General features: G+C 39.1%; 1 protein-coding gene across 7 annotated transcripts in view; it reads right to left on the reverse strand.

The window, feature by feature from the left end:
* LOC124711372 (inhibitor of nuclear factor kappa-B kinase subunit alpha) overlaps positions 1 to 26548 on the reverse strand; it is a 183897-nt gene that overhangs the window by 125756 nt on the left and 31593 nt on the right. For all 7 annotated transcript variants that reach the window (XR_007005466.1, XM_047241418.1, XM_047241420.1 and 4 more), the window contains one exon: positions 13336 to 13451. Coding sequence is in view for 6 of the 7 variants with exons in the window: in XM_047241418.1 (XP_047097374.1) it covers positions 13336 to 13451 (116 nt within the window). In the remaining variant the exon portion in view is untranslated. The remainder of the gene's footprint in view (positions 1 to 13335; positions 13452 to 26548) is intronic.

A 26548-nucleotide genomic window follows, 5' to 3' on the forward strand; every position in this document is an offset into this window, starting at 1 on the left:
GTCAAAACAACCTTCGGTGCCATTAAAAGCAAGGGTGATAACATTAAGAGTGCAACAGAATTTCCCCTGTTAAATGCAGAGGAGAGAGAGGATAGGTGGAAAAAATACATTGAAAGCCTCTATAAGGGGGAAGATTTGTCTGATGTGATACAAGAAGAAACTAGAGTCCATTTAACAGCGATAAGGGATCCAGTATTGGAATCGTAATTTAAAAGAGCTTTGGAGGACTTATGATCAAATGAGGCAGAAGGGATTGACAACATTCCATCAGAATTTCTTAAATCATTGTGGGAAGTAGCAACAAAACAACTATTCACAGTGGTGTGTAGAATGTTTGAGTCTGATGACACGCCACCTGACTTTCGGAAAAACATCATCCACACAATTCCGAAGATGGAATAAGCTGACAAGTGCGAGAATTATCGCACAATCAGCTTAATAGCTCATGCATCCAAGTTGCTTACGAGAATAACATACAGAAGAATTGAAAAGAAAATTGAGGAGGCACTAGATGACGATCAGTTTGACTTTAGGAAAGCTAAAGGCACAAGAGAAGCAATTCCGACGTTGCGGTTAATAATGGAAGCACGTTCATAGATTTGTCAACCTGGAAAAAGCATTTGACAACGTAAAATGGTGCAAGATGTTCGAAATTCTGAAAAAAAGTTGGGTAAGCTATAGGGAGAGATGGGTCATACACAATATGTACAACAGCCAAGAGGGAATAATAAGGGTGGACGATCAAGAACGAAGTGCTCGTATTAAAAAGGATGTAAGACAAGGATGTAGCCTTTCACCCCTACTGTTCAATCTGTACATCAATCAAGCAATGGTGGACATAAAAAGAAAGGTTCAGGAGTGGAATTAAAATTCAAAGTGAAAGGATATCAATGATACGATTCGCTGATAACATTGCTATCTTGAATGAAAGCGAAGAAGAATTACATTATCTGTTGAACAGAATGAACAATCTAATGAGCACAGAATATGGATTGAGAATAAATCGAGGAAGGACAAAGGTAATGAGAAGTAGTAGAAATGAGAACAGAGAGAAACTTAACATCAGGATCGATGGTGACAAAGTAGATGAAGTTAAGGAATTCTGCTACCTAGAGAGTAAAATAACCAATGACGGACAGAGCAAGGAGGACATCAAAAGCAGACTAACAATGGCAAAACAGCCATTCCTGGCCAAGAATAGTCTACTAATATCAAATATCGGTCTTAATTTGAGGAAGAACTTTCTGAGAATGCACGTCTGGAGTACAGCACTGTATGGTAGTGAAACGTGGACTGTGGGAAACCCGGAACAGAAGAGAATCGAAGCATTTGAGATGTAGTGCTACAGATGAATTTTGAAAATTAGGTGGACTGATAAGGTAAGAAACGAGGAGCTTCTGCGCAGAATCGGAGAGAAACGGAACATGTGGAAAACACTAATAAGAAGAAAGGACAGGATCATAGGACATCTGTTATAGGACATGGGGGAATGACTTCCATGGTATTAGAGGAAGCTATAGAGGGCAAAAACTGTAGAGGAAGAAAAATAATTGAGGACATAGGTTGTAAGTGCTACTCTGAGATGGAGAGGTTAGCACAGGACAGGAATTCATAGCGGGCCGCATCAAACCAGTCAGAAGACTGATAAGCCAAAAAAATTGTAATATCTTCCCCCACCCCCCCATGAACTATGGACCTTGCTGCTGGTGGGGAGGCTTGTGTGCCTCAGCAATACAGACCGCCATACTGTAAGTGCAACCACAATGGAGGGGTACCTGTTGAGAGGCCAGACAAATGTGTTGTTTCTGAAAAGGGGCAGCAGCATTTTCAGTAGTTGCAGGGGCAACAGTCTGGATGATTGACTGATCTGGCCTTGCTGTGCTGATACTGCAAATGGCTGAAAACAAGGGGAAACTGCAGCCATAACTTTTCCCGAGGGCACGCAAGTTTAATGTATGGTTAAATGATGATGGCGTCCTCTTGGGTAAAACATTCCAGAGGTAAAATAGTCCCCCATTTGGATCTCCGCACGGGGACTACTCAGGAGGACATAATTATCAGGAGAAAGGAAACTGGCATTCTACTGATCGGAACATAGAATGTCAGATCCTTTAATCAAGAAGGTAGGTTGGAAATTTAAAAAGGGAAATGGGTAGGTTAAAGTCAGATATAGTGGGAATTAGTGACGTTTGGTGGCAGGAGGAAAAAGACTTCTGGTCAGGTGAATACAGCGTTATAAATACAAAATCAAATAGGGGTAATGCAGGAGTAGGTTTAGTAATGAATAAAAAAAATATGAGCGCGGGTAAGCTACTATGAACAGCATAGTGAACGCATTATGGTAGACACAAAGCCCACGCCCACCACAGTAGTAAAAGTTTATATCACAACTAGGTCCACAGACAATGAAGAGATTGAAGAAATGTATGATGTGATGAAAGAAATTATTCAGATAGTGAATGGAGACGATAATTTAATATTCATGGGGGACTGGAATTCGGTAGTAGGAAAGGGAAGAGAAGGAAAAGTTATGGGTGAATATGGAATGGGGATAAGAAATGAAAGAAGAAACCGGCTGGTAGAATTTTGCACAGAATATAACTTAATCATAGCTAACACTTGGTTTAAAAATCATGAAAGAAGGTTGTACATGTGGACGGGGCCTGGAGACAATGGAAGATTTCAGATAGATTATAGAATGGCAAGACAGAGATTTAGGATTCAGGTTTTAAATTTTAAGACATTTCCAGGGGCAGATGGGAAATCTGACCACAGTCTATCGGTTATGAACTGTAGATTAAAACTGAAGAAAGCGCAAAAAGGTGGAAATTTAATGAGATAGGATCTGGATAAACTGAAAGAACCAGAGATTGTAGAGTGTTTCCGAGAGAGCATTAGGAAACGGTTCAGAAGAACAGGGTAAAGAAATACAGTAAAAGAAGAATGGGTAGCTTTGAAAGATGAAATTGCAAAGGCAGGAGAGGATCAAGTAGGTAAAACAATGAGGGCTAGCAGAAATCCATGGGTAACAGAAGAGATATTGAACTTAATTGGCAAAAGAAGAAAACATAAAAATGCAGTAAATGAAGTAAGCAAAAATACAAACATCTCAAAAATGAGATTGATACGAAGTGCAAAATGGCTAAACAGGGATGGCTAGAGGGTAAATGTAAGGATGTAGAGGCATATATCACTAGGGGTAAGATAGATACTGACCACACAAAAATTAAAGAGACCTTTGGAGAAAAGAGAACCACCTGTATGAGTATCAAGAGCTCAGATGGAGAACCAGTTCTAAGCAAAGAAGAGAAAGCTGAAAGGTGGATGGAGTATACAGAGAGATTCTATACAAGGGTGATGTACTTGAGGGCGATATTACGGAAATGGAAGAGGATGCAAATGAAGATGAAATGGAAGATATGATAATGCATGAAGAATTTGACAGCGAACTGAAAGAGCTAAATCGATACAAGGCCCCAGGAGCAGACAACATTCGATTAGAGCTACTGATAGCCTTGGGAGAGCCTGCCCTGACAAAAAGCTACCATCTGGTGAGCAAGATGTATGAGATAGGATATTCCTCTTGAAATCTGAGGGTATTTTGCCTAATTCCAATCCCCAAAAAAGGAGTTGAAGACAGGTGTGAAAATTACCAAACTATGAGTTTAATAAGTCATGACTGCAAAATACTAACACGAATTCTTTACAGACGAATGGAAAAACTGGTAGAAACCAACCTCGGGGAGGATCAGTTTGGATTCTGTAGAAATGTTGGAACACGTGAGGCGATACTGACCCTATGACTTATCTCAGGAGATAGATTAAGGAAAGGTAAACCTACATTTCTAGCATCTGTAGACTTAGAGAAGGCTTTTGACAATGTTGATTGGAATATTCTCTTTCAAATTCTGAAGGTGGCAGGGATCAAATACAGGGAGCAAAATACTATTTATAATTTGTATGGAAATCAGATGGTAGTTATAAGAGTCAAAGGGGCATAAAAGCGAAGCAGTGGTTGGGAAGGGAATGAGACAGGGTCGTAACCTATTCCCGATGTTATTCAACCTATACATTGAGCAAGCAGTAAAGAAAACAAAAGAAAAATTTGGAGTAGGAATTAATATCCAAACTTTGAGGTTTGCCGATGACATTGTAATTCTGTCAGAGACAGCAAAGGACCTAGAAAAGCAATTGAGCAGAATGGACAGTGTCTTGAAAGGAGGATGTTGTTGTTGTGGTCTTCAGTCCTGAGACTGGTTTGATGCAGCTATCCATGCTACTCTATCCTGTGCAAGCTTCTTCATCTCCCAGTACTTACTGCAACCTACATCCTTCTGAATCTGCTTAGTGTATTCATCTCTTGGTCTCCTTCTATAATTTTTACCCTCCACGCTGCCCTCCAATACTAAACTGGTGATCCCTTGATGCCTCAGAACATGTCCTACCAACCGATCCCTTCTTCTAGTCAAGTTGTGCCACAAACTCCTCTTCTCCCCAATTCTATTCAGTACCTCCTCATTAGTTACTTGATCTACCCATCTAATCTTCAGCATTCTTCTGTAGCACCACATTTTGCAAGCATCTATTCTCTTTTTGTCTGAACTAGTTATCATCCATGTTTCATTTCCATACATGGCTACACTCCATACAAATACTTTCAGAAAAGACTTCTTGACACTTAAATCTATATTCGATGTCAACAGATTTCTCTTCTTCAAAAACCTTTTCCTTGCCATTTCCAGTCTACATTTTATATCCCCTCTACTTCAACCATCATCAGTCATTTTGCTCCCCAAATAGCAAAAGTCATCTACTATGTTAAGTGTCTCATTTCCTAATCTAATTCCCTTGGCATCACGTGATTTATTAGACTACATTCCATTATCCTCGTTTTGCTTTTGTTGATATTCATCATATATCCCCTCATGAACCACAGACCTTACCGTTGGTGGGGAGGCTTGCGTGCCTCAGCGATACAGATAGCCGTACCGTAGGTGGAACCACAATACAGGATTATCTGTTGAAAGGCCAGACAAATGTGTGGTTCCTGAAGAGGGGCAGCAGCCTTTTCAGTAGTTGCAGGGGTAACAGTCTGGATGATTGACTGATCTGGCCTTGTAATGCTAACCAAAACGGCCTTGCTGTGCTGGTACTGCAAACGGCTGAAAGCAAGGGGAAACTACAGCCGATGACGTAATTCTGTCAGAGACAGCAAAGGGCTTGAAAGAGCAGTTGGATGGAATGGACAGAGTCTTGAAAGGAGGATATAAGATGAACACCAACAAAAGCAAAATGAGGATAATGGAATGTAGTCCAATTAAATCAGGTGATGCTGCAGGAACTAGATTAGGAAATGAGATGCTTAAAGTAGAAAGAGTTTTGCTATTTGGAGAGCAAAATATCTCACGATGGTCGAAGTAGAGAGGATATAAAATGTAGACTGGCAATGGCAAGGAAAGGGGTTTTGAAGAAGAGAAATCTGTTGACATCGAATATAGATTTAAGTGGCAAGAAGTCTTTTCTGAAAGTATTTGTATGGCGTGTAGCCATGTATGGAAATGAAACATGGACGATAACTAGTTCAGACAAAAAGAGAATAGATGCTTTCAAAATGTGGTGCTACAGAAGAATGCTGAAGATTAGATGGTTAGATCAAGTAACTAATGAGGAGGTACTGAATAGAATTGGGGAGAAGAGGAGTTTGTGGCACAACTTGACAAAAAGAAGGGATCGGTTGGTAGGACATGTTCTGAGGCATCAAGGGATCACCAGTTTAGTATTGGAGGGCAGCGTGGAGAGTAAAAATCGTAGAGGGAGACCAAGAGATGAATACACTAAGCAGATTCAGAAGGATGTAGGTTGCAATAGCTACTTAGAGATGAAACAGCTTGCACAGGATGGAGCATCAAATCAGTCTCTGGACTGAACACAACAACAACACAACTGTAATATACAGTTAGTTCCTTGTAGTTGTCTTGGGACATTAAAATAAATTCAGTGTATTATTAATCAAAGAAACAAATGAACCTCTAAATCATTCTCAACAATACAGACATCTGATTTTCATTGTTAATGCTTTGAAGTTTATGCAACTAAACCCATTTTTTTCCATTTTCAAAAACTAAGCAGTAATAATACAACACATCTGCCACCTACTAGCTACACACTTGCGACATTCACCTGCTTCATTTCTTTGTTGATTGTCCTCGGCGTTGATGCACTGCATTGCTACACTGGCTAAAAAATGAGATTTGTAATTTCAACACTGAATACAGGAAATGATATAGCCAACAGGTGCACAGTTGCTTTTCACAGGTAATCACTGAACTACAATAACCATCTCAGACTAAAAACTTTGGTATGTATCCAAACAATATTAGCAATGAATTATTACATAATCACATACAAATTAATCACACTTGTCCCTCCATACATAGTCAATAAATTAACGTCATTAAGGAAGCAAAAGGTTGTATCATAGTCTACTAAAGAAAACACGAGTTTCTGTGGGACTGGTGTGGTGAGACCTCACAAACAGTTGCATCTGGCCGATATTTGAGAAGAATGGAAAACATATGCATGGCCACATAAAAAAAAAAAAAAGCCTATGTCTTCACAGTGTATGATTTGGCAAAAGCCTATATCTGGACGGCTAGATGGGAATCCGTAGCTTGTTACTCCCAACAACAAGCCCAGTGTTCTAATAACTGTACTGCTTCACGCATTTTAGATAAAGCTCAAGTGCCAGGTTTACAGACTTATGAATGTATCATCATTGGCTATGGAGATCTACAACAGATGTTTGTTTAGTTGCTCTTTTCATTTGTGGTCAACTCAATATGAATTTCATGCATAACACAGACATGATTACACTGATAGCAACATCATTATAGATGGAGCATAAGTTTAGACTGGAAAAGAGGGAAGCATGAAATCAGTAATGCTTTTTCAAAGGAACCAGCCTAACAGGGAGTGATGATTATCAAAATACAAAGAAAAACTAAAACAAGTAGAAAGATATATATGTTCAGTGAAGTATATAAAAAGTGGTAGAGTCATATCTCAATGAGAACTTAAAACTTTCAGCACAGGACAGGAGCACAGTGAGAAACTATGGCTCAAGTTTAAAAGGGTAGTTGACTATACACTATGTAGACACGTTACCAGTAGAACAGTTCATAATGGGAGGGACCCTGCATGGTATACATTCACTATAAAGAAACTTCTGAAGAAACAGAAACTACCGTATAATAGGTGTAAAAGAAAGCATAGGGCTTTAGATAGAGACAAGCTGAATGAAATGTGTTTGGCTGTCAAGGGAGCAATGTGTGGACCCTTCAATGACTACCATAGCAAATACTGTCAAATTATCTTTCACAAAAGAAATTTTGGTTGTGTGTAAAGGCTGTTAGTGGCACCAAGGTTCATGTCCAGTCACTTGTGAAAGTAGCAAAGCAGAAGCTAAAATGCTTAACTCCATTTTCAAATGTTCCTTTACGAAAGGAAAACACAAGAAAATTGCCACAATTTAATCCTTGTTACCACAGAAAAGTTTAAGAAAGAAGGCTGCATTCATGGAAGAGACCTAGAGACACTGGACAGTTTCAGATTGATTACGTAATGGAAAGACAGAGATTTTGGAACTATGTTTTAAACAGTAAGACATTTCCAGTGGCAGATGTGGACTCTAACCACAATTTATTGGTTATGAACTGCAGATAACTAAGAAAACTACAAAAAAGCGTGAAAGCAAGGATATGGGAACAGATAAATTGAAAGAATGAGAGGTGGTTGAGAGTTTCAGAGGGAGCATTAGTCAATGATTGACTGAAACGGGAGCAAGGAATACAGTGGAAGACAAATGGGTAGTTTTGAGAGATGAGTAGTTTTGGCAGCAGAGGTTCAACTGTGTAAAAACAGGAGGCATATATATCCTTGGGTATCACCAAAGTTAGTGGATTTAATTGATGAAAGGAGAAAATATAAAAATGCCGTGAATGAAGCAGGCAAAAGGGAATACAACATCTCAAAATGCGACTGACAGAATGTGTAAAATGGCTAAGCATAAATGGCTAGAGGATAAATGTAAGAATTTAGAAGCATATAGAACTAGAGGAAAGATAGATACCACCTGTAAGACAATCAAAGAGGCCTGTGAAAAAAGGGAAGCAACTATATATTAACATCAAGAGCTAAGATGGAAAACCAGTACTAAGCAAAGGGAAAGCTGAAAGGTGGAAGGAGTACACAGAGGGGCTATACAATGGAAATGAACTTGAAGGCAGTATTATAGAAAAGGAAGGGGACATAGATGAAGATGAGATGGGAGATATGATAATGTGAGAACAACTTGACAGAGCACTGAAAGATCTAATTCAAAACAAGACCCTTGGGCAAGACAACATTCTGTCAGAACTACTGATATCCTTGGCAGTGCCAGCCATGACAAAACTATTTCACCTGGTGTGCAAGATGTATGAGACCAGAGAAATACACTCAGACTTTAAGAATAATTCAATAACTCCAATTCCAAAGAAAGCAGATACTCACAGCTGTGAATATTACCAAACAATCAGATCAATAAGTCATGGTTGTGAAATAAATTCTTTACAGAAGAATGGAAAAGCTGGTAGAAGCTGACTTCCGGGATGGACATATGTAGGAGCGTGCAAGGCAATACTGATCCTTCAGCATCTCCTAGAGTTAGGTTATGGAAAGGTGTTTATAGCATTTGAAGACTTAGAAACAGCTTTTGCAATGTTGACTGGAATACTGTCCTTGACATTCCAAAGGTAGCAGGGGTAAAATACAAAGAGTGAAAGGCAGTTTACAACTTGTACGGAAACCAGAAGGCAGTTATATGAGTTGATGTGCTTTAAAGAGAAGCAGTGGTTGAGTAGTTAGTGAGACAGAGTTGTAGCCTATCCCTAATGAACATCAACAAAAGCAAAACAAGGATAATGGAATTTAGTCGAATTAAATTAGGTGAATCTAGGGGAATTAGATTATGAAATGTGACACTTAGAGTAATAGATCAGTTTTGCTATTTTGGGCAACAAAATAAGTGATGATGGTCAAGATAAAGAGGCTATAGAAGGTAGATTAGCTATGGGAAAAAGCATGGGTACATCTCTTAACTAATAAGGAGATACTGAACAGAACTGGGAAGAAAAGAAATTTGTCACACAACTTGACTAAAAGAACAGCTGACAGGACACATTCTGAGATGTCAAGGGATCCCAATTTAGTATTGGAGGGAAGTATGGGGAAGTAAATATCATAGATGGAGACCATGAGATATATACAGTACACGGATACAAAAGGATGTAGCTTGCAGTAGTTATTCAGAGATGAAGAGGACTTGTGACAATGTTCCCTGTTTTGCTTCTTCATTTGTTGTCCTTAGTGTCAATGTACTGGCTGAAAAAAAAATGGGGGTGGAAGTGCTGTACTGTCTACTACAAATGATGTAGCCAAATGGTGCACAGTTGCATTTCATAGTAGTTTACTTGCACTGTTTACAGTCCCTCAATAATACAAAGTTATATATAGCCAGTGCACTATTGTTTAAATTTCGATATGCCTCATTAATAGGACTTCCGATACGTCTCATTAATAGGTTGCAGGTGAACATCCACATACTGCTACAATAGTTTCCTGTTGAACATCTATGAGCAGTAAAAACCTAATCACAAAGTTTACCATTCTAGAAGAATAGAAAGGTACATATGGAGCAGACACAGTAATTGTTTTAACAAACGACCTAATTGTGAAACATTTATTTCACAATTAAGTTGAAGCACTGTCGTCGTTCTAACCAACACAGGATTCTCGTCTGAAACTCGTCCATGGACTGACTGTCTCGGGACCAAAAACTGGGACCTTATATATCCTCACAATAATGGGTACTGAAACTACACATTGTTTGAAGTTAAATTTACAGAAATTACAATTAAAACTTAACACGTTTGATTAACTGAATACATCGAAAAATTAGTTCTTTTTAATAGTTTCTTCTACTACAGCGGTTAAGCCAAATTATTTGTTTAAATGATGAAATTAACAAACATCATTATGCAAACAATACTTTTGACAAAACTGTTAATTACTTTGGAATTAATAAAGATCTGGTTTTGGTAACGTTTTCAAATAGAGCCAAATAGATTCTTTAAGAATGCTATTAGTTGTTCTCCAAATGTTTATAAATTGTACAGATTTTATTTTTGTTTGCACGTCAACAATAGAATTTAAGTTACGAAACAATAACTGATTTCACCCTATAACAAAAGATACTAACTAGGAATAGTAGAAAAAAATTATAAAATCAATTATATACCTAAAACTAAGCACAAAATTAGATCTGGTGTTATGTTCTTTAAAACTGAGAGCCAATTTTTCTCTTTTATGAAGATGCAGATTATACTCACATATGTTAATGTTAATTAAATGACAAAACAAGAGGGGAAGTAAAAATGTCCCAGCTTGCTTCATCACAGACTGTGCAAGATAAAGCAGCACCAAACCAGTCTTTAGACTATGATGACGACGACGACACCAACTGAAAATACACTGATCAGCCAGAACATAATGACCATTCATCTACTAATTATATAAACCCTTCAGGAAATAGCAGCGTCACCTGGCAAGGAATGACTGCTAGTTAGACACAAGCACAGTGCCTGTAGTATCAGTGAGCGTGCTTTCCATGTGTAGAATGGGGAAGGGGAGTGATCTATCTGAGTTTGATTGAGGGCACACCGTGTTGGTCTGGAGGCTTGGCACAAACATTTCGGACTATTACACAACTTTTCAGGTGTTCAGGAGTGCTGTGGTGAGTATCTTCAGCATGTAGCGAGACCAAAGTGAAACCGTGTCCAGACGTCATGGGGTTGGAAAACCGTCCCTCATTACAGATGTTGGACGTCATAGGCTGGGCAGACTGGTAAAGTAGGAAAACTGTTGCACAACTAACATCATACTTTTAAAGCTGGGTAGAGTACAAGTGTGTCTCAATACACAGTGTACCGAGCATTCCTAACGACAGGTCCCCTTGGTTGATGACCCATGCATGTTCCAATGTTAACACCACGACATTGGCAACTATGACTGCAAAGGCCACGTGACTATTGTCATTGGACGTTGGCACAGTGGCAGAGTGCTGCATGGCCTGATGAATCCTGATACCTTCTTCACCATGCTGATGGGAGGGCACAAATCCATTGTCTTCCAAGGGAACAGCTCCTTAACACCCATGCTGTGGGACAGAGACAAGCTCGTGGCAGCTCCATTATGCTCTGGGGAACATTCAAGTGGCCATCCATGGGTGCCGTGGAGCTCGTGCAAGGCACCATGAATGCGCACTGGTTGCAGACGACGACGATCACATTTCCTCATGGCAATGGCATTATTCAACAAGGCAATGTGTTAAGGCCAGGAACGCAATGGAATGGAATGGTTCGAGGAACACAGTGGTGAGTTCCAATTGATGTTCTGGTCTCCCAACTCACCAGATCTGAACCTGATTGAATCATCTTAAATGTGCACAAATGTGGCATCAGAGCTTATCACCCTGCCCTACCTGCAACTTACAGGAATTAGATGACTTATGTGAGCAGATGTGGTGCAAACTCCCTCCAGTGACTTAACAAGGCCTTATTGTTCCCATGCCAATGTGTGTCACTGCTGTTATTCACGACAAAGATAGAAATATTGGATATTTGGAAGGTGGTCATAATGTTCAGCTGAGCAGAGTATGAGTGAAATAAGTGTGTTGAGACACAGCTGAAATAATTAAAACTGAACAAATCTCCAGGGCCCAATGTATCCTACCAGATTCTATACTGAATTTCCAGCTGAGTTAACCCCTCTCCTAACTATAAGTTTTCATAGATTCCTCGAGCAAAAAACCATGCCCAGCAGTTCAAAGAAAGCACGGATCACACAAAAAGGTAGTAACGAGATGCACAGAACTACCGTCCAATATCTTTGACAACCATTTTTTGTAGAATCTTAAAACATATCCCGAGCTCAAGTATGCCAATCAGCACGGATTCAGAAAACATCGATCATGGGAAACCCATCTCTTGCTTTTCTCACATGACGTACTGAAAGCTTTGGATATTGAGGATTCTTTTTTTAGGGAGGATGCAACATGTTACCTTGGATGGAGAGTCAGATGTAGATGGAACTTCAGGTGTGCTCCAGGGAAGTGTTTTGGGTCTCTTGCTGTTCATGTTGTATATTAATGACCTTGCAGACAATATTAATAGTAAACTCGGGTTTTTTACAGATGATATACTTATCTATAATGAAGTGCTCCCTGCAAGAAGCTGCATAAATATTCAGACATGTCTCAATGACATTCCAAAGTGGCACAAGAATTAGCAAAATGCTTTAAATGTTCAGAAATGTAAAGGTATGCATTTCACAAAAAAAAGGTAGCATCCTATGACTATAATATCAATGAGATGCAGGAAGCGGCCCACTCTTCCAAATACCTGCTGTAACACTTTGTAGGGATATGAAATGGAATGACCTCAAAGGCTTGGTTGCAGATAAAGTAGGTGGTAGATTTCACTTTATTGGTAGAATACTACGGAAGTGCTATACGTCTACAAAAGAAATTGCTTACACCTCTCTCTTGTGAACCATCCTAGAATACTGGTCAAGTGTGTGGGACTCATACCAAACAGGTTTAACAGGGGATATTGAACATATACAGAGAAGAGCAACACAAATGGTCAAAGGTTTGTTTGATCCATGGGAGAGAGTCACAGAGATGCTGAGGAAACCGAACTGGCAGACTCTTTAAGATAGACATAAACAATCCCAAGAAAGTCTACTAACAAAATTTCAAGAACTGGCTTTAAATGATGACTCTAGGAATATATAACAACCTATGTATTGCTCACATAAGTATCATAAGAACAAAATTAGCTTAATTACAGCGCCACAGAGGTAATCATTCTTTGCACATTCCATATGTGAATCGAACATGAAGAAACACAAATAGCTGATACAATAGAGCACAGCCTCTCCCATGCACCTCACAGTACAGATGTAGATGACTGTTTTGGCTCTCACTGACTGCAGAGCACAAAAGTTTTACTGTCCAATAAGCGATGCCATATAGTTATTATACATATTTTGGAAGCAACATTTATCTGAATCCCACAAATGACACAGATTTAGAATTTAGAAAACAGAAATCTATAAATAAATGTCTGACACTACAAAACCTGGAAAAGTATAATACTAATGTTAGCATGTAGCAAAAGTTTTGACCTGCACACAAAGCATGCAAACGAACTGCAGTGTATCTAGAAAAAAACTTACGGCTTGTTTGTGAAGAGCTCAGGGGCCAGATACTGTAGGGTGCCAACGAAAGAAGTACATAAGCTGCTTTGTTCAAGCTCTTTGGCATACCCCAAGTCAATCAGCTTATAGACAATCTGAAAAAGGACATAATAATAATAAAGCAGTAGTAATAATGAGACCCAAATACAGTCACTTCAGGTTGGACTAAACACGCATTTTGCAACTGATTAATCTAACAGTCATATAATGGATTTACCTTTGCCAGGTCAATAAACAACAGGAAATGCAACATCACAAATGTAACAAAATATTGCCAGTTGTTTACTAGCACAATCATGCAGACAGAGTTTTTAAATGTGATACTTATTTCTGAATTTCCAACAGAACAGTATACTACAACCATCCTTAACTTATTGAGGCATACTGTTAAAATTCTATCACCATACTTGTGCCACAGTTAAAATAGTCTCAGTATTATAGTAGCTTTCCTCTTAAAAGGAAAATCACAGAGAAAATGATCTTAAACAAGTAAACCATAATTAATTCTTAATTTTGACGTCCATATTTGGACAACTGACAAGAGCAGTGAATCTTTAAAGGAACAGCATACCAATTTGAGCTGTAACATCTGCCAGATCTCAACACAAAATCCTAACTAATTGCAGCAGAATTTTTTATTTAACAGTACTTAATTGTATATAAAAACTGTCTTTCATTCAACATATAGAAGTTAAAGGACATGTTTGGAGTTTTTCACATCACCTGTTTATCCCAAGTATCCGCTTTATTACATTTTGCACAATTGGTCAATTTCGGCCTTACAACTTATTTTCAAGTGCAGTAGGTATTGAAGTATTCTACAGTTATCCCGTCGTCAAACGCCATATATAGCTGGTCTGAAAGTGAGCACATGGCGTATGCCAGAATTAAAACCAGAAAGCTTTTTGTGTCCAGTAATAGTCATCTTGCTGTTGAATAATGACAGTGAACATATATAGTGTCCTATAACAGGCACATTATGTGTTCACTTTTCTATCAGCTACATCCACCATTTCATAACAGGACGACTGTACAACACTTCTAATCTACTGCACTTAGAAATGGGCTGCATGGCACAAATTGGCCAATCATTCACAAAGTAATTAATTAAATACTTGTGAAAAATGACTGAGGTGGAAAACTTCAAATTATCCTTAATAAATATATGGCTGAGGTACCCTACATGAAGAAAATGATCAACATATAAAAGCTGTGGAGCACAATTTAAAGAAGATTTTATGTTTACGAATGTGACTGTTGTTTTAAAACTGTGATTTACTGTTGACATCAGACTTCATAAGAGAGCATATGCATTGTGCAGCAATTGTCAGGATGCCCTTAGGTAGGTAGAAATTTAACAGATAGGTCAGACCCAGGCTAACACGCTACTATTGTCCAGCATTCCTTGATGTCACTGGATGGACAGCAGCGTCAATAACTTACATTCTCCTATGCACTAAGTGGTGACTGCAACATTGTTCCTGGGTATTTTCTTGCATGGATAGTGAAGAAATCATGCTCTCTGCTCTGGTGCATTTTCAAATGACTGCTAACTGCTGAATTTGAAGGCATTACACAGTTCAGGGCTAAAAATGGAAACAGATCAAACAGAAGAAAACTGCACAGTCAGCTTTAGCATCCCTCTTAGTTGTGTATCTTTACTATTTACAATAATTATCACAAATTCTTGTCCTCAGATAAAGGGAAATGTCATTTTTGGTTGAAATGAGATTGCATGATGAATGTCAGTGCTTCCATCATCTTTTTGCACTTCAAAATTATTTCTCTTTGGAAACTGGAGAAAACATTTCCAACTTCTGCCACTGAGTCTGCCAGTCAGGCAATGGAGATGACAGACCACCTTCACAAAATCACAGCAATCCAATCTTTTGTAGCAAACATACGGTTTAATGTTTTATCTATCTGTGAACTGTCAATGTACACGCATTTGAAAGCAATGTAACATGCCAGATATTTTAATACATTATAAGGCACATAGGACATTTTAAACTTTTGAAGCCAATATTCACAAGCAAGTTTTCTTTGTTTTCTTCTTCGGTAGTATTGTATGATGATTTCACATCTACCTCAATGTATGACTGTAAAGGGCATTTTTGTAACCTGTATTGACTGGAACAGTTTAGAACTGCAGTGGAATGTGGAAATAGTAAGTCTATGTGACATCTTGGTTCAGTCCAAGAGTCAACATGTGTGTCTCTCTCATGTTTCTTATATCACTAGTGAGATCAATGAGCCGTCCTATACAAAACGGTGGGAAACACCCTGTTCTTCCTATACGCATACATGGAAAAAACTTTCAAAAATCTTCTAAAAATTTTCTGATTCTCGGGAAATATCTCAAATGCAACATCTTGAATGTATCATTTACAGATCAACATCGTTACTTTCAGTTTCTCTTTTCGGTATGTACTTTACAGTTTGTGTCATGCAGTGTGAAAGTAACTTTGTAAATGATCTCACATTTTGGTTTACACATGCAGTAACATTCAGGTGCACCATTAATACACAATAAGTAATTGAAGATCACCTTTCTGATTATCCAGCAGCTCATGTATTACTTCCTTTGCCATAGTCATTCCATCGCACAAACCAAGGCCTTCGCAATGTCATGTAAAACCATTAAATTCCTGTTACAGCACGCAGGGTACACAAAGATTTGAAAAACTTTTTTTTTTGTACAAGTTACTTCCATACTGTCAGTTTTTTGGCCCCACGTAGCAAGCAACAGCTACAATGTGGAGTCCAGCTTCTTTTGTTTCTTTTATTATTTATTCTGTGAGCTTGTAAGTTATCATCATGTCGAAGTCATGATATACTGACTGCTTCCGTGTATCAATTAAGACAAGGATTATCACCACCTGAAGATTTTCATCCTGACGATTTTGACACAGACCAAGTTCGCATCAGATGAATCAAACATATTAGACTCTCAAAATTATTTCACTGAAGGTAAGAACTTATACCTGCTTGAAGGTTTTAATTAATTCTGTTGTAGCACCAATTAAGTTTGCAGCCTCTTCTAAAATTTGCAAGGTACACTGAAGTAGCTTAATCTATTTTTGGAGTTCTGAACAGTATGGCAAAGTTTACTTCTGTCATCTCAAATAATTGTATGCTTTCAGAGATAGAGCCCTTAGTCTTGATGTTATCTTCTGTGCCCCATCTAAGATGTTTTTCCTTTCTGAATATACATAGTACCAGCTCTAGTGTGACGGCATTGCCCTCAACCTTAACTTGTTTCATATATGCAATCATTTTTTCTATGAATCAGACTTCATTGTCTTTAGTGTTTCTTGAGGTCCTCAGTTTCCTCATCTCTCACAAACAAAGCTGCACCCATAACAGCTTGAAACGCATATCTGTGTAGGCCTATCGGAATGCAATTTAGCCGATAGCAGTATTTGAATTACATGCCTGAACAGCACAAAAGAGGAAGAGCATGCCCCATGCTTCTTTCTGTCTACTGGTCGAGGACCTATTGTGCTTTGCTGGAAGCTTTACAGCAGTGGGCCCGCTTGGTCATCACAAAGTCTGTGCGCATAGTTTCAGACAAAGCACTTGTGGGTTTTAAGCAAACCCGTGACATTAGCAAGCTGTTGCAGCTACGGAGTATAAAAGTACTGTTCATATTTACACACATGAAGTGCAAACTATACTATGTACTGAGACACACAAAGCATTATACAAAAGATGGTTTAATTATGCATCTAATGAAATAAAGATATCGCCTGAGTGCTATATGGAAAAGAAGTTACATAGATAAAAAAGTTTAGCTACAATGTGTGGACTTGATAATTTATACATAATGTCCACAGAGGCTGAGCAATAAGCTTGTTGCTTTTGATGAGACACATCAATTAAAATAATCACGTTATCCATAACACTAGTAATTAAGATGAATCAATTTAATTGGAAATTAATGAAATTCAGCTTAACTTAGACAAAGACAGATACACTGGCAGCATGACAGTATGTGTTGGAAGCAAGTACTAGTAACTACACACAATTTAGATCACAAGATTATTATTTTTTATTTATCATTTTTATTGTTTGATGCTAAATTTACATAGCTTGGCCCACAGTTTGAATTCTACCAAACATACATAAATTTTGACTACAGCAATGAAAAGATGAGACAAAATCTGCAATTGTAAGCTAAATAACACAGATGCCAAGACCATAAACAATTTTCGCCAAAGAAAGTTCAAACTTCAAATAATTAAACTCAGATTTACGGGCAGAATTTCAATTAAATATATGTATAAAAAGTTGTAAATATTGCTGATCACATGAGGGACTTGCGTGATGTCACTGGGAGCACTTTTCACAGGAGGGAGACGCTGAGAATTTGAGAAGGGATTAGTGATCACATGAAGGACTTGCATGACATCACTGGGACCACTTTTCATGGGAGGGAGATGATAAGAATGAGAGAAGGGGTTAGTACTTGGAGGGGGTGACCTAGGCTTTGCAAGGGCTGCAGCCAGGTTCCTCATAACACGTCCGTAAGTGATAGTTTGTCTGTAGGGGTCTGTCTGTCTTTCAGTCGCAGCTTAGTAAGTGTGAGGTCAGAGATGATTGTTTCGAGGAGTGTTTTAGCTGTGACTTAGGTGTCTGAACATATGCTGCATTTTGTGTGAACTAGGATGGATATTGTGCAGTCTTTGACTTAGTTTATGGTGCAGTCACAGATTATTTGGGATCAGTTTGGGCTCTCATAATTTTGCAGTGTGCCGCAGCAGTTAGTGTAATCATTATTTGAATTCCATATCTAATCAAAGAGCAGGACAATACATCAGTGTGTCAGCTAGCCCTGAGTGACAATATTTTATCATAATTTGTAGCTGTGAACAGCCTGCTGTTCGCCAGTTAGTTTATTAATTTATTAAATTTATGGTGCATTTTTATCCACCAATGTGGCTCTAGTCATATCATTTACTGCTGCATAATAGCTCGTGTTGATCACCAGAAACCAATAACCTGTGTTGTGAGCTCAATAAATTTGATTTGTGAAATCTTAGCTCACTCGCAGTTGCATTAATAAATTAAAAACCTGCACTTGTGTTTCAGTCTCACAGTTAGCGGAATTCAGACCAGTTTTCAGTAACCATAATAAAGTTGTATTTTAAATTAAAGTGTCACATTTTAGGAAATAAAATCTGCCCCAAGATGAACAGAAGCAGAGACCAACTTCAGCAATAAATTATAATTTAATTACACATCTCTCTCCATCGCTTTTAACTGTCCAGTCAACTCTTCTGTTTCCGAAAAATGACTGTTCAAGTTGTTAATGCACTTTTTTAACACAAATCTCACACACAAGCAACAGTTTCTTTCTTTGATAACCAATACATAAAAGTAGATAGTCAGTATGTGCTTACAGATTCTCAGTAATACACTATTAATAAGAACCAAAACTTCGCATTTAACACACACACACACACACACACACACACACACACACACACACACACACACAGAGAGAGAGAGAGAGAGAGAGAGAGAGAGAGAGAGAGAGAGAGAGATATTTTACTATACTTAGAGAAGTGTCTGTTTATGCCTGTTAAAGTAATTAAGTAGTTAATTTGTACCTTTCCACCTACACTACTATAACATGCTAAGGAATTATGAATTTTATCTCCAAGCCATTGAGATATTTACTGCTTGGTTTCAATATATTCCTCAGAGATAGGCCTAGCAACATATTTTTTCAAATCCCATATGCAATACTCAGAACATGTTCTAAGCTTACCATCACAGTACCAACACTTATTATATCCTACTGCTTGCACTGATACCCAAGTGCATTAAACAGTAACATTTTTCAAGATACAATGGCCAAAATGTAGAGTTTAGTGGCCAATATTGTTTCAACATTTGTCAAGCAAAACAATATTCGCTAGAAAAGTAGCAAGCACATAACAGACCATAATACTTTGCACACTCAAAAACAATACCATTTGAAAATGCAGATACACAAAAACTTATGCTCCATCAGAATGTCTCTACGGTGATGTCACAGTTGTCTACAAGAGCAGACAACACAAATTCTTACTACACATTTCTGTGGAACAGATGTAGAAGTAACTTTGGGTGTGCCCCAGAGAAGTGTATTGGGCCCTCGCTGCTCATGTTATACATTAATAACCTCGCAGACAACGTTAATAGTAAAATCGAGCTTTTTGCAAATGATGAGTTACCTATAATGAAGCACTGTCTGAAGGAAGCTGCATAAATATTCTGTCAGATATTTATAGGATTTCAAAGTGGTGAGAAGACTGGCAACTTGTTTTAAATGTTCAGAAATGTAAAATTCTGCACTTCACAAAATGAAAATACTGTAGAATGCTGTGATTATAATGTCAATGAATCACTGCTGGAACTGCTCAACTCACACAAAAGAACCTACGTGTAATTCTTTGTATGGATATGAAATGGCTTTATCACACAGGCTCAGTTGTGAGTAAAGCAGGTGGTAGACTTCATACCGGGGAAGTGCAATCAATCTACTAAGGAGATTTCTAACAAATCACCCATGCGACCCATTGTAGGATATTGCTCAAGTGTATGGGACCCATACCATATAGGATTAACAGGGTTCAAAATGGCTCTGAGCACTATGCGACTTAACTTCTGAGGTCATCAGTCACCTAGAACTTAGAACTAATTAAACCTAACTAACCTAAGGACATCACACACATCCATGCCCGAGGCAGGATTCGAACCTGCGACTGTAGCACCTAGAACCGCATGGCCCCTCCGGCCGGCGATTAACAGGAGATATTGGGTGTATACAGAGAAGGACAACATGAATGGTCAATGGTTTGTCTGAATCCTAGTAACTAGTACAATGAAACGCACCCTCTTGCATGCACTTTGTGCTGGTTTGTTGAGTACAGATGCAGATGTAGAAACATTTTCTTCCTCATAGAAGTTTTGCCCTAGAATATTATGCCACACGTCATTAGTAAATAAAAATAGGAAAAGTAAATCAACTCTTTGATATTATCAACTCCAAAGTTTGCTACCACCAATGGTGTTTCTATAAAGACCTGTAACAGTGTGTATTGGAAAGTCCATTTGTGACAGGCTTGAATGTTAGCCAGACTAGCCTCTTTTCATATGACGTGTGTGTCACAAAAGACACTAGGGAGGGATCCACAGGTCACGAGGTGTGTTGGCTGTCTATTGTCCCTGTGTCTGCCACTTGTCGCTATGCACAGTTCTTCGACACCAAAAGTTTGCACCTGCTCTCCACACTGTGTGACTGAGTGTACTGGTGGTGGTTTTTTTTTTTTTTTTTTTTTGTCCACTTTAATTCCTTCAAATATTGTTGCTGGATATCATTACTGTAACTGTGCCATGTCCGGCACTTTCTGCACTTGTTTGATGTTGCTGGGCCCGGTTGTCATCTATAATGTGCGACTGAGTGTTCAGGTGTTTTGTTTTAAGTTTCCTGTCGAGTTTCCTTTTGGTATGATATACACCAAGGCTCAATGAATGTTTCTTGTACTGAACTATGCAAAAACAGAATCATATGTGGAATGTCAGCTTGAATTCATAGCAAAATTTCCTGCTATTCACATTCCCAATGATTCGTAGATGCAAAGATTAGTGAAGAAATTTCACGAGAATGGATCTGTGTTGCACAAACAAAGGCCTAGAGAACCTAGTGTTTTAATTGAAAATAAAGTAGGTGAGCTAGAGGAAGCCATGGAAAGAAGTCCGAGAAAATCTCTGTGCTGTTTGCACTTCAGACTGGTGTGTCAATAGCATTTGCTCACAGAGCTGTGCACAAACTGAAATTGAAACCATACTTATAATGGTAGTGCACCAACTGAGGAACTCAGATACTGTTGCTTGACACTGTTATTGTAATTGGCTGTTACAGTCTGATGAAGCATGGCTATACTTCTCAGGATACGTAAATTTTCAGAATAATTGACACAGGAACTCCAAAAATCCACATGAATTACACCAAAAATCTCTGCTTGATGTGAAAACAGGAGTGTGGTGTGCAATTAGTGCAAGCCGAATTACTGGACCTATCTTTTTCATGAAACAATATGCTCTAACAGATAGGTGAACAATACATCCCCCCCCCCCCGTTTCTTTTTTTTAGAATTAACACCTAACAAAAAGCTGTAATGTTATTTCATGCAGAACAATGCAAGGCTACACATCGCTAAGGCTTTTATGACAGCAATACAGAGTGTTTTTGATAATACAAAAGTTGACTGGCCTCCTCATTCCTCAGATCTAAATCTGTGTGATTTTTATCTTTGCGGGATGTTAAAAGACAAGGTGTATATAACCAAGCCCCATACACTCAAAGAGTTGGAAGACAAGGTTTGGCTAGTCATTTTCCTGATTTCGGCAGCCAAAATTTGTCGAGTGTTTACAAATATGTTCACATGTCAGGCTGCTGTTACCACAGAGAGACATCACTCTGAGCACCTACAGTAAGTAAAGGTAAGCTCAAGTTAATCTGATGGCAACATTGTTTATGCTTAACTCAGAGAAGTGCACACACAGCTGATAATTGGCAGATTAGAGTCCAAGATTTGGATGCGGCGGTGGCAAGCGGATGCAGTGACAGGGGCCTTTGGCCATGCCATGTGATGCACAGACATCTCCTGAGCATCTTTCGTGAGACACCCTATATTTCCAAAGCATCTTAAGCAATCTGTTAAATTTTATTGGAACTGACATTTAAAAAAAGTGCTGAGTATTATACACACATCAAAAAAAGTTTTGCATCACCTCGGTTCTGAGAGCTCCGGAACCTATACAGAAAATTGGAATATAGATCAACATAAACATCATTTCTGCCCTTTTTATTACTCATCAAAACCACACGTTGCGTGTTGTACCACCATACAGCAAGACCTTCAGAGGTGGTGGTCCAAATTGCTGTACACACTGGTACCCCTAATACCCTGTAGCACATCCTCTTGCATTGATGCATGCCTGTATTAATCGTGGCATACGATCCACAAGTTCATCAAGGCACTGTTGGTCCAGATTGTTCCTCTCCTCAACGACACTTCAGCGCAGATCCCTCAGAGTGGTTGGTGGGTCATGCCATCCATAAACAGCCCTTTTCAATCTATCCCAGGCATGTTTGATAGTGTTCATGTCTCAAGAACATGCTGGCCACTTTAGTCGAGTGATGTTATCCTGAAGGAAGTCATTCATTCACAAGGTGTGCATGAATTGTCATCCATGAAGACAAATGCCTCGCCAATATGCTGCCGATATTGTTGCACTATCGGTCGAAGAATGGCATTCACGTTTTGTACAGCCTTTACGGTGCCTTCCATGACCACCAGGTGCCTATGTCGGCCCCACATAATGCCACCCCAAAGTATCAGGGAACCTCTACCTTGCTACATTCACTGGACAGTGTGTCTAAGGCATTCAGCCTGACTGAGTTGCCTCCTGTTAAATTTTATTGGAACTGACATTTTAAAAAGTACTGAGTATTATACACACATCAAAAAAAAGTTTTGCATCACCTTGGTTCTGAGAGTTCTGGAACTTATACTCTCCGACAATTGTCTGGTTGAAGGCAAATATGACACTCATCAGTTAAGAGAATATGATGCCAATCCTGAGTGGTCCATGCAGCATGTTGTTGGGCCCATCTGTACCACGCTGCATGGTGTCGTAGTTGCAAAGATGGACCTACCCACGGACGATGGGAGTGAAGTTGCACATCATGCAGCCTATTGCGCACAGTTTGAGTCATGACAATGCCCTGTGGCTGCATGAAAAGCACCATTCAATATGGTGCCATTGCTGTCAGGGTTTCTCAAAGCCATAATCCGTAGGTACCAGCCATCCACTGCAGTAGTAACCCTTGGGCGGCCTGAGCAAGGCATGTCATCAACAGTTCCTCTCTCTCTGTATCTCCTCCTTGTCTGAACAACATCGCTTTGGTTCACTCTGAGACGCCTGGACACTTCCCTTGTTGCGAGCCCTTCATGGCACAAAGTAACAATGCGGACATGATCAAACCGCGGTACTGACCATCTAGGCACGGTTGAACTACAGGCAACACGAGCTGAGTACCTCCTCCCTGGTGGAATGACTGGAACTGATCGGCTGTTGGACCCCCTCCATCTAATAGGCGCTGCTCATGCATGGTTGATTACATCTGTGGGTGGGTTTAGTGACATTTCTGTACAGTCAAAGGGACTGTGTCTGTGATATAATATTCACAGTCAACGTCTATCTTCAGGAGTTCTGGGAACCGCAGTGATGCAAAACTTTTTTTTTTTTTATTTGTGTACAGGGTTACATTAAGTCTGGGAACACTTTCAATGATCTATTGCATAAGAACTAAACACTGTACAGATATCATACATATTGCATTTTGAAGAGACACTCTGAAAGTATTTTTACGAACATTTGACATGCGAACCATGAGTGACTCGGCAGACGTCAAAACAGTAATAGAATTCTTGCCATACCCATCCCAGCATGGCATCGTCGACTGTGGCAGTCGCTTCCCGTATTCTCTCCCAGAGCTCTTCTACATCATGTGGTAGAGGTGGTACATACACCAGATCTTTAATGTGTCCCCACTGAAGAAAGTCACATGGAGTGAGATGTGGTGATTGGGTGGCCATTTCATGAAACAGTTGTCCCCTTCTGTAGCACGGTTGATCCATCGATGTGGCAGCTCCGTGTTCAGGTACCCACGAACTTCACGACGAAAATGGGGTGTTGCCCCATCCTGCTGGAAGATGAACAGAGAGTCTGATTGCATTTGAGGCATCATCCATTGCAACATGTCCATGTAGGAATATCCAGTGACGGTGCTCTCAGTGAAGGAGAATGGTCTGTACAGTTTTCGATGTGACAAGGCACAAAAAACATTTCCCTTTGGGGAATCATGGTCAAATTCAATGCATTCATGTGGATGCTTTGTACCCAAGCTTCGAAATTATGCCTGTTCACTTTCCCATTAGTGTGAAAAAAAAGGCTTAGTCGCTAAAAATTAAGTGATCAACAATGCCATCTCCATCCTCATTCAATTGTTGCAACTGTGAACAAAACTCAAAACGCTTGTCTTTGTCTTCATCACTGACTTCTGCACTAGCTCGAATGGTTTCATAGACAGCTTCTGTCGCAGGATTTTCCACACTGCCATTGGAGCCACTTGGAGTTCATGGGATACGCAATGCACTGATTTCTTTGGACTCCTTATGAATGTGTCCTGTATGCGTGCCACATTCACTTCGCTCACTCTGGGACGTCCGCTTCTCTTTGCCAGGCACAAGCAACCCGTCATAACGAATTTGTACCCGTCATAACGAATTTGTTGTGCCAGTGGTAAATGGCCTTCTTTGTTGGTGGCTTCTTAACGTACTTGGTTCTAAACATCCATTGAACAGCTGTAGCACACTTGTTTTTGTCGAACTCCAACACACAGAAATCTCGCTCCGCACCTGAACTCACCATGTTTGCGACTAGTGCTGACTATCAGCAAATTACCAAACTACGCTGTGGCGGTATACATGATACAAAAACTTTCAGGGTTTCTCTTCAAAATGACAGATGTATGATATCTGTGCAATGTTTGGTTCTTGTGAAATAAATAATAGAAAGTGTTCCTGGACTTTATGTACACCCTGGATTTTCTTAGGTTGCTTATGCTAACCTCTGATTTTAGGTTTGGCATGTGATTCCCAGTTCCAATTATTATTAACTATGCCCAAGCAATTCTTCCATTAAAATCAACACATATTTTGCTGTGTAATCTCTTTAAAAAAATATGATAAATTTCCACAGTTTAATCACTGTATATGACAATTGATGACTCACAATATAATCCTCCATAACCAATTGCGCAAAAACTCCATCTATTTCTTATAAATTTATGCATTACAGCTGTTACTTTCTGCTTACTACTCCAATACACACTTGTTTTGGTATGTGTTGTTCATACCACTGCTATTATTGATTTTTAGTAAATCATGAAATCAAATCTTGCATTTAGTTGCTGATGTAAAGCTGTGTTGTTCATAGTAGAACAGTAGATCTGAAACATAAACTAACATCAGGCTGCAGATCATCATATGGGGTTTTCACAGTAAATAGCTCCGCCTGAAATTTCAGATTTGTTAATGAAATTAATGTGGCTCAGTGATTGAATGGTCTGCAAATATACAGGTTTGGGGCTCAATACTCAGTTGATATACTTTTTTTCTGTCACTTATAGCTTCTTTCATATCTGGCAGTTATCTGTTAAAGTGAAAAATGCACAGTTGCGCAGTGGTTCTAAGTTCTGGCAAAAAACGTAGGTCACCCAAAAGTCAAGGAAAGGCAAGGACACAACTACAACTGGGTCATGCCTAACAAAGTAGAATTTCATACCACCCTTTGGGTTGAGAGCAGTTTTACTTTTTACTGGAGTTTAATATAACAGTGATTCACCAGTAAGGAAATTTGGGAGTGAAAATAAGCGATGTCCAATGATACCTGCAGCTTCACTGCTACCATAACAGAGCTTTTGTATTATCTTCACTAGCACAGGCTGTGAAAAAGCTATTAAATTTTAACATGTAGTAAACGGCATGCTCTACCAACTGGGTGATTAAACTAGCCATTTGGCCATAGTTTGGCAGTGATCACTCAAACAGGTTACTAAAGTCAAATGAAAAAAATGTGCAGCAGTTGTAGAAAATCTAATACATGGCTTATCAGCTTTTACAGGTGGTCATGCCTCTCAGTAACAGGACTGCAATGAATGTTTGCAGATGTGGCTCGAATGTTAGTATAAGGGAACGCTATGATACAGAACACTGTGCTCTAGTTTTCCAGTGTGTTACCTATACGAGGTTTGGCTGTTCATCAACATGTTAACAGAAGCAAAGAATGTCACCAGTGTTTCCTCAACCTCCTTGCCTGAGTTTTAAGCAAACAATATTTCTCTGTTATAAATGAAAAGTGTAGTTTTACTATTGAGTTCACATATGCATATTCATTAGGTGCTACAATTGCTTCATAATATTTTCTGGTTGTGCCTTTGGGGTCCGCCTTCCAGTCGAATTTATTACCTACGACACTGTGCTACACATGTTATTCCATGTAATGAAGCAGAAGAGGACTTGTAAGAGGAATAAGTATCTCATCTGCTCCAACTACACGAGCGCAGTAAACA

This window comes from Schistocerca piceifrons, chromosome 8 (genome assembly GCF_021461385.2).
Source record: "Schistocerca piceifrons isolate TAMUIC-IGC-003096 chromosome 8, iqSchPice1.1, whole genome shotgun sequence".
Taxonomy (NCBI): domain Eukaryota; kingdom Metazoa; phylum Arthropoda; class Insecta; order Orthoptera; family Acrididae; genus Schistocerca; species Schistocerca piceifrons.